General features: G+C 50.3%; 2 protein-coding genes across 2 annotated transcripts; both read left to right on the top strand.

The window, feature by feature from the left end:
* The first annotated feature begins 5,566 nt into the window (after positions 1-5,566).
* LOC122414804 (uncharacterized) lies at positions 5,567-7,651 on the top strand. Its single transcript, XM_043426400.1, has one exon. It carries the CDS (start codon positions 5,567-5,569, stop codon positions 7,649-7,651), a length of 2,085 nt encoding a protein of 694 aa, XP_043282335.1.
* On the top strand, positions 7,648-9,406 carry LOC122414803 (uncharacterized). The gene is made up of 2 exons (XM_043426399.1): positions 7,648-7,933; positions 7,980-9,406. Exons 1-2 carry the CDS (start codon positions 7,648-7,650, stop codon positions 9,404-9,406), a joined length of 1,713 nt encoding a protein of 570 aa, XP_043282334.1.
* The last annotated feature ends 396 nt before the right edge of the window (positions 9,407-9,802 follow it).

Here is a 9,802-nt window from a genome sequence, read left to right as displayed (position 1 = left end):
ATACTTCAATTTTCCTTTTTCTACTCCATTGTGAGTTTTCGAATTTCTAAATTAATTTCTGAATTGTCCTGAATAGGTTTTCCTCCAAAACCAATGCAGGTACCTTAAACGTCTTTGAATTCTGTTGCTTTGTTGAATTAAGTTCGCTTAGTTTTTTTTGCTGCTTTGAGTTCTGGCATAATAAATGTTAGAAGTTTTCGGGTACTTTTTTTCAGCAACTATCAAACTGCGGATAATTGGACCTCAGCGGCCACTTGCAAACTTTGGAAATATATTTCATTGAGGGCACGTTTTGGATGAAATGAAATCTCTAGATTCAGAATACAAAAGCGACATTTAAAGTGGGCAAATCTGTTGGATTTTTCGTGTCTTGAATTTGATCTATTTTTCATTTGAATTTTGAAGAAAAGGGATAAATAAAATCTGTTCTATTAAGGAAATCTTTACATCAGTTCTTTCTTGGTATGAAGACTTGGAAAAAATCGCCAAAGGCCAAGGACAGACAGGTGACAAAATATTTTCAGTACAATTTTGACGAAAAATAGATCTTTTGTCGCGGAAACCAACGTTATAAGCCGAAAATCATATTACAGCCCACGAGACGCATTTCTTCACTCTCTTGGGTTCCTTTTACACAAAACATATTAGAAGATAAGGGGGAAAATCACCAACGTGGAAGAACAAACCAATGCCGAAATATTTCCAGTACAATGCTGACGAGAAATTTGTTGTTTTTTGTGGAAACCAACGTTATAGGCCGAAAATCATATCTCGGCCCGCAACACACTTTTCTCCATGCTCTTGGGTTCTTAATAGATGAAACATATTAGACTACAAGGAAAAAAATCGCCAAAGTCTAAAGACAGACCTGTGACGAAATATTTCCAGTACAATTTTAACGAAAAATAGATCTTATTTCGTGGAAACCAACATTATAAGCCGAAAATCATATTATGGCCCACAACACGCATTTTTTCATGCTCTTGGATTCCCAATAGACAAAACATATTAGAAGACAAGGAGAAGAATCACCAAAGTCCAAGACCAAACCAGTGCCGAAATATTTTCAGTACAATTTTGAAGACAAATTGGTCTTTTACGTGGAAACCAACATTATAAACCGAAATTCATTTCACGGGCCTCATCCCGGATTCCTTCATGCTGTTGAGTTCCTAATAGGCATAACATATTAGAGTATAAGGAAAAAAATCGCTAAAGTTCAAGGGCAGACTTGTGACGAAATATTTTCACTACAATTTTTACGAAAAATTGGTCTTTTATGGTGGAAACCAACTTTATAAGCCGAACATCATACCTAGGGAAAATAAGATTGGGAAAAGTACATTGATGGTCCCTTATTTGCTGATAATTTCATAAAAAAGATTATCCCATAAAAAATGTTCGTATGAGAATGGAATCTATAAAAATGTACTAAGCAAATAATTCATAGAAATTTATACTAATATCCTATAACCGTCATAACATAAATGAGGAACTTTTGAGAAAAAAGGCAAGATATCAAACCATAAACTTCCCCTAGGGGAAAAAAGGTTGGGACACGTACATTGATGGTCTCTTGTTTCTGGATGACATAGAAAAAAGATTTAGAACCAGGAAAAAAATTCTATACAAATAATAAACGAAAAATTGAAAAGTTCAAAAAAATTCAACAAAAATAAAAAACAATCGAAAAAATTCTGTAAAGAAAAATAAAAAAATTTCAAAAAAATTCATAAATATTGAAGACATTGAAAAATGTACTATCCAAGTTACATGTAGTATAAAAATGTATGATATCAATTGGAGGCCAAGTTTTTATTGATAATTTGGAATATTTATCCAACAAATTGAAAACTTTAATGAAATTCATGATAATTATTTTCAAGAAAAAAGTTAATGAAACAAAAGTCATAACGGAAGTTACGTGCAGTACTAAAATGTATTATATAAATTCGAGGTCAAGTATTTATCAGTTATTCGAAATATAATCTCCGGCGACAAATGAGCCTTGAGAATCCGTGTCGCGCTCACAACGTTTCATCAAAATTACTAAAAAATTAATGGAAATAAAATCATTAAAAATTCACATGAAAGTCATTCGTTACTTCAACCAGGTACACACTTTAAAGAATCGATTCCCCTCCGACTTTCAGGATCCCCTGGTGTTCAGGATTGAGCGAGGCCTCGACGGTAGCGCGAGAGAATTCGGGCCGGGCTCTCGCGCTCCGCCGCTGGCGTCGCCAGTTCGCGGGTTCGGACATTTTGGGCGCGTGCAATTAGAGCAGCCGGGTGCTCGTTTCACGCGCTCACGGGGGGCGTCGCCACCTCCTGGGCAGTAATTAGCACGGGACCGGGGAAGCACACCGCGCATGTGCGCGGGGCTTCATCATCGATCTCCATGATTGATGGCGCAGTCTTGATCCGGTCGCTGAAGCGTGCAATACGGCTAATCACTGCATCTCACCTTCTCACCAGTTTTCGGTATCAAATTCGGGTTCTCTTATTCATTTTCGGTTCAAATCATTACACGGACTCTGCGCATTTAACGGAACATTCTCTCGGACTCATTTTAACGGTATATCTCTAAAAGTCATCGGGTTCTTTCTCACGAGCACGCTTCGGTCGTCCATCTTGTTCGTCTCGCACGTGCTCGACGAACACCGGGTCCACTCGCCATTTTCATCATCGGGCTTAATCGCACTAATTGTCGGGCAAATACTGTACTTTAACATAGAACAGCGGAACAATAAATTCCTCACTATTTTTCTCGCACCACCGGCGTACTTATTATTCGTTTACCACCTACACCAGACTCCTTGCAAAAACATTTTGGTCCTTCGAGCCGGATCTGGTGGTAAGTGCGCGCGGAGTGGGTGTAAAAAGTGAGTGAAAATTCAGTGGGAACAGTTTCAACGGGCTTTTCACGGCGCATCGCATCTCAACGGGACTTCGAACATTCTCGTCTCCACGGCGTGGTTCGCACGTGGTTCGAGCTCAACGGGCGGCCATCTTGGTCATCGACCGCGCACTCTCATCGATTCTTCGATCTCAACGGGTTTTCTCTCAGTGAGTTTTCACATCGGGTGAGTTTTTCGCAAACTTTATTCATCAATTTATTTGGGAAAATGGACATCAGTGCGGGAAGTGAAGCAAGTGTGCGGTCGCGGGCTCAGCGGTAGCGCTTTCTCTCTCACTCTCGGCGCGCGGGAACATTGGCGTCGATCTCGGCTCTCATTCTCGGGACGCTCACCGCGCGGAGCGGCGCGGCGCTGCGCAGTCGGTAATCAGTCACTGGCGGTAAAGTAACGGTCACATTACCGCGCACCGGTAATTTATCGGTTTTCCACGGGATTCGGACATTCGGCGGCAACTCATCGGCTAAACTCAATGCATGGACAATTCTCACGACCGTTACGGGCAATTACTCGGTTTTTCACACCTTTTTGGGCAATCTTGGGTACTTTTCGGGAGTGGCCAGTGACTTCGGGCAAAATCAACGGACATTTCTCACGGGTTCTAGCAGTGATTAGTGACACTTCGCATTCGGGTTTACAGTGACGTTCCGTTATCGAATTTTGGACAAATTCGCGGGTGCTTTATCGGTATTCTGTGCACTTTCGGGATTAACGGTGACAGGTGGCGCGGGTCGGGCGGGTTCGGGGCCACCTCGTCTCTTCAAGCATTTCGGGCTTGTACAAAAATTACGGGCTGCAGCATTCATACTACGGGACAATATCCTCCGGTTTTTTTGGGGATTTTTGTCGGTTATTGGGCTCCACGCAATTCTTTGGGAGCAATTGGGTCCCTTTCTCATTTGGATCGGATACCTCGCATTTTCGGCCGGTTCTATCATTCGGTTGCGCTCAACAGGTAACATGTCGGACGGGGAATCCTCACACCCAAAAGCGGAGCCGGGCGAAGAGCATCGGGTCCTCCTCGTCCCCACGGGACACGAGGTCGCTCCTCCAACGGGACCACCGGATCCTCCTCACCGCGGCGGGACGTCTCCCCCGCAGCCTCACTCCAGGAGCTGGACGCGGGCAATCGGGATTTGACCTCACGCTCACGGGATAATTCTCGATCGGGCAGCCGGGAACCGTCACCGGGCACACGGAACCCACCTCGAGCGGGTAATCGGGCAACGGGACCGCTCGAGCTCAAGGTGGCGACACAGAACGCGCGGGTAAAACTCCTGGAGTCACTGCTCACTACGGTGACTCAGACGGTCGCACGGGATTTCACCCCTTCGCAGCTCGACAATTTGCGGGTGCAGTCGACGGAGCTGTGGAGCAAATTCTCACAGGTGCACGACGCGATCTCAGAGTCGTGCACGCCAGCGTTCTTATCGGGAGCATACGTCACCGGGGACGTATATTCGCAGGCGTTCCACCTGCACCAGCGCATCACCTCAATCCTTTCTCGGTTTCGGGACGAGATTCAGCCTTCCTCAACGGGAGCTTCCACATCGGGCGGCGCTGCAGCCATCGGGAGGGAGAATCTTCCGAAGATCTCTCTACCCACATTCACCGGGGACTTCTCAGCCTGGATTTCATTTCGGGATCTATTCACATCTTTGGTTCGGGACAACGCATCGCTCACTGATGTCGAGCGTATGCACTATTTGCGGACGGCCACATCGGGAGAGGCGGCCAAACTCATCGCCAGCCTCGCAATAGAAGCCGAATCTTTCGCAACGGCTTGGGAGATTCTCTCGGATCGGTACAACGACACACGGGTGCTCATCCGCTCTCACCTGGACAGCATTTTTCGCACAACGGTCATCTCACCAAACTCTGCACGGGATCTTCGCACTCTCATCCACGACGTCTCGGAGGCGTACAACTCACTCCGGGTTCTGGGGGCACCTATCGACTACTGGGACTGGGTTCTCGAGTATGCGATCACGCGACGTCTCGACACCTCGAGTCGCGTCGCCTGGGAAACAAAAGCGGGCCAATCACCAAATCAGCCAAAATTGGCAGAATTGCGGGCGTTCCTCACCAATCGGGCTCGGGCTCTTGAGGGCTCTGCTGTCTCCACGGGTCCTCCTCACTCTCGGAGCGGAAGCAACACGGGATCGGGCAAATCAGCACCGGGTACATCCTCAAGGCCGTCAGCAAGGGCTCATGCGGCAACAACGGGGAGCCAGCAATCATGCTCGCTCTGCCAGCAGGCGCACTTCATCGTCGCCTGCCCCAAATTTCGGGAGCTCACCAACGAGCAACGGCGGGAAAAGGTGCAGTCCTTGCGGCTGTGCTTTAATTGCTTGGGTCGGCACAACGTGTCGTCGTGCCAGACGACGACGAAGTGCAAGGAGTGCGAACGGAAGCATCACACCATGATCCACGTCGGGTGGAGTCGGGACGGGAGCACTCCTGCACCATCACGTTCGGTCAAGTCAGGCGAGGCATCGGGAGCCTCTACGGCGGGACCATCCTCATCAAGCTCCGCATGAGACAACGGGGCATTAACTTTGTCCGCCTCGGGAGCGGCCAGGCCGGCAGTTCTTCTCGCAACGGGTCAAGCTAACCTCATCACACCACACGGGGCTTCTCACCGGGTACGAATGTTGATCGACACGGGCGCGGAGATCACATTCATCACTGCTTCTCTCGTGCAGCAACTCAAGCTTCACCGGGAAGCATCGGTAATACCGATCATCGGGATCGGCGGGACGCATTCGGGCCACACGCGCGGGGTGGTTAGCGTAAAGCTTCGGTCTATGCACTCATCGGACATTGTCTCAATAAAAGCTCACATTTTGTCAAAGTTAATGCCTACTCTCCCTTCATTTACACCTCCTAACATCTCACTTTCTCATCTGCAAGGTCTTCCACTTGCAGACCCGGAATTTCTCTCACCAGGGTCCATCGATTTAATTCTCGGGGCTGACATCTATGGGCAACTCATTCGGGAGCAGATCAAGCGGGGGCCTCACGGCACACCGATTGCACAGAATACGGTTTTCGGGTGGATCGTTCTCGGTCCTATGGACTCTTCTCAACAGTCAGCCGGGTTGGTTCATCACGCTGCAGTGGATCACGGGTATCAGGAGCTTCAGGATCTCCTCACACAGTTTTGGGTACAGGAAGAAGTCTCGGGCTCGGGCGAATCGCACCTCACTCCTGATGAGCAGGAATGTGAGACTCATTTCTTGACGACACACAAACGGGACTCAGACGGGCGGTACGTCGTCAGATTGCCGGTTCAATCCGCATCGGGGACATTGGGCGGGTCTTTTCACACAGCTTCTTCTTGTCTCCATCGACTACAATGCAAACTCAATCGGGATTCAAGCTACAAGGGCCTCTACAACACGTTTCTCGGGGAATATGAATCATTGGGGCACATGACTCGAGTTGCGGGCAACCACGCCCCTCTCGGGCCTATTTACTACTTGCCACACCACGGGGTGCTCACCACAAAGTTACGTGTTGTATTCAACGGGTCGTGTAATACAGATTCGGGAATTTCGCTTAACGACATTCTGCACACGGGCGCGAAACTGCAGCGGGATATTTCGGACGTTCTCTTGTGGGTCAGACGACACCGTTTCGTCTTCGCGACCGACATCGTTAAGATGTTCCGGCAAATTCGGGTTCACGAAAGTGATTGGGACTTACAACGCATTTTATGGGTGGACGAGGGCGGGCGGGTCGTTCCATTCCATCTCACCACGGTCACTTACGGTACTCGGTCAGCACCATTCCTCGCGGGACGGGCCCTGGATCAACTGGTTACAGACGAGGGCGGGAAATATCCCGAAGCTGTCGCCCCTCTTACAAAGGGGCGATATGTGGACGATATTTACGGCGGTGCTGACCAGCTCGCAGATCTCATCACGCAAGCGGAGCAACTCATCGGGATTTGTACAGCGGGCTGCTTTCCTCTGGCCAAGTGGCAGAGCAATCATCCGGAGCTTCTCACGGCGGTCGGAGCGACCTCATCAACGGAAAACGCTCGGGTATTTGAAGAATGGGAGACAAAAGTCCTTGGTCTCGCATGGCTTCCTCACACGGACGTGTTCAAATTCACGGTTCACAAGTACACAGCCGGGGACGGAATCACGAAACGCATCATTCTCTCGGAGATCGCACAATTATACGATCCATTGGGTTTTCTCTCACCGGTAACGATTCGGGCCAAAGTTCTCTTACAAAGGCTTTGGTTAGAAAAGTTAAATTGGGATGACCTTGTGTCAACGGAAGTTCGCAACTCTTGGGTCGCGTTTCGGCAGGAACTATCGCATCTCGGGACGGTTTCGGTACCGCGGTGGCTCAACATCGCGACGGGTACATCGGTCGAACTACACGGGTTTTCGGATGCATCTCAACTAGCAATGGGCGCAGCTGTGTACGTTCGGGTTTCGGGCGCGGGTAATCAAACAACGGTCTCACTAGTCTGCGCTAAGTCTAAGGTCGCACCGATCAAACGGCTCACAATTCCTCGGTTGGAGCTCGCAGCAGCGGTGCTGCTTGCTAAACTCACACACCACGTGCAAAACGTGCTGGGCCTTGATGACTCACGGGTATACCTATGGACGGACTCAATGGTAACGCTCACTTGGGTCACTTCTCATCCTTCACGGTGGAAGGATTTTGTTCGGAATCGGGTATCACTGGCACAGGAGCTCGTGCCACGGGCCCAATGAAGATTCACACCGGGTCGGGACAATCCAGCGGATTGCGCATCACGGGGGCTAACCATCTCACAACTCGCGCGACATTCATCATGGTGGGACGGGCCTCACTGGTTAGCAAAAGACTCATTCCATTGGCCAACTCATCGCATCGGGACGGGGGACGCAGCGGCGCTCGAAGAGCGGCCAGGTCTTACACTCTCACTCGCAACATCACCCTCACCGGTTTACGATCTCATCTTGAAATACTCATCTCTCACACGGTTGTTGCGAATCACCTCATGGCTCTTCAAGGTGATTACAAACCTGAAAAGAGCGGGCGACGGTACATCGGGTTCAGCCAACATCACACCGGGAGACCTGGAGAACTCACGGCTTTATTGGGTGAAAGCCATTCAGGGAGCATACTTCACTTCAGAGCTTAAAACACTCACATCGGGCTACACTCTCCCGAAATCGCATCCGATCACGCGATTAACGGGCTTCATAGATCATCAAGGCATTCTCAGGGTGGGAGGACGGCTGAAGCACTCAGCCTTACAACCTGATTGCAAGCACTCAGTCATTCTCCCTCGGGACTCACCACTTACGGCACTTCTCATCGCTGATGCCCACGAGCGCACTCTCCACGGCGGGACTCAACTCACGTTGGCTTATCTACGGCAGAGCTGCTGGATCATCGGCGGGCGTGGGCCAGTACGCTCATACATTTTGCGTTGCGTGCGGTGCGCGCGCTTCCAGGCGCTCAAGGCACAGCAACTAATGGGTCAGTTGCCAATCTCACGGGTTACGCCGGCAAGGCCGTTTCTCTTCTCGGGGGTCGACTACGCGGGGCCAGTTTCACTCAAAAGCTGGCGCGGGCGTGGGAGCAAATGTCACAAAGGCTGGTTGTGCATTTTCGTTTGTTTCGCTACCTCCGCTATGCACCTTGAAGTTGTTACAGATTTAACCACGGACGGGTTCCTCGCAGCACTCAGACGGTTCACGGGCAGACGCGGGATTCCGCACACGATCCAAAGTGATTGCGGAACCAACTTTCAGGGTGCAGCAGCGGAGCTACGACAATTATTCAAAACGGGTACACGGGAATCCGAACTCATTCAGCACACTGGGGCAACTGACGGGATTAAATGGGTGTTCAACCCACCGGGGGCACCTCATATGGGCGGAAAATGGGAGGCCGCAGTAAAATCGGTCAAGTATCATCTCCGGCGGACGATTGGGGATGCCAGTCTCACGTTTGAAGAATTTACGACTCTTCTCACACAAATTGAGGGCATACTCAACTCGGGGCCGTTGGAGCCTCTGTCGGATGACCCGGATGATTATTCGGTTCTCACCCCTGGGCATTTTCTCATCGGGGACACACTCACCTCCATTCCTGAGCCCTCATTACGGGATGTGCCTCAAGGTCGCCTCACACGGTGGCAATGGCTCCAGGAACGGGTTCAATACTACTGGGAGCACTGGTCATCAGGATACCTGCAACGGCAGCAGGCTATATCAAAATGGCATCATCCGAGTCACGACATCCGGGTCGGGTCTATGGTTCTACTCATGAACGAAAACACGTCACCCACAAAGTGGCCACGGGCACGGGTCACACAACTACATCCGGGAAAGGACGGGCTCACACGGGTGGTTACTCTCAAAACGGCGACGACCACACTCACACGGCCTATCACCAAACTGGCACTCTTGCCAGTGCCTCAACCGGGATCAATCGACAGCACTGCTGCCGATGGCGGGCGGAATGTTCAGGATTGAGCGAGGCCTCGACGGTAGCGCGAGAGAATTCGGGCCGGGCTCTCGCGCTCCGCCGCTGGCGTCGCCAGTTCGCGGGTTCGGACATTTTGGGCGCGTGCAATTAGAGCAGCCGGGTGCTCGTTTCACGCGCTCACGGGGGGCGTCGCCACCTCCTGGGCAGTAATTAGCACGGGACCGGGGAAGCACACCGCGCATGTGCGCGGGGCTTCATCATCGATCTCCATGATTGATGGCGCAGTCTTGATCCGGTCGCTGAAGCGTGCAATACGGCTAATCACTGCATCTCACCTTCTCACCAGTTTTCGGTATCAAATTCGGGTTCTCTTATTCATTTTCGGTTCAAATCATTACACGGACTCTGCGCATTTAACGGAACATTCTCTCGGACTCATTTTA

The sequence above is a fragment of the Venturia canescens genome, chromosome 8 (genome assembly GCF_019457755.1).
Source record: "Venturia canescens isolate UGA chromosome 8, ASM1945775v1, whole genome shotgun sequence".
NCBI lineage: Eukaryota > Metazoa > Arthropoda > Insecta > Hymenoptera > Ichneumonidae > Venturia > Venturia canescens.
This window is presented reverse-complemented; position numbering and strand designations above follow the sequence as displayed.

Bases quoted from the DNA above. Each gene is read 5' to 3' on its own strand.
- LOC122414803 (XM_043426399.1), top strand. From the start codon at position 7,648: ATGAAGATTCACACCGGGTCGGGACAATCCAGCGGATTGCGCATCACG. The intron at 7,934-7,979 runs GTGATTACAAAC...CATCGGGTTCAG, and splicing joins TCACCTCATGGCTCTTCAAG to CCAACATCACACCGGGAGAC.
- LOC122414804 (XM_043426400.1), top strand. From the start codon at position 5,567: ATGTTGATCGACACGGGCGCGGAGATCACATTCATCACTGCTTCTCTC.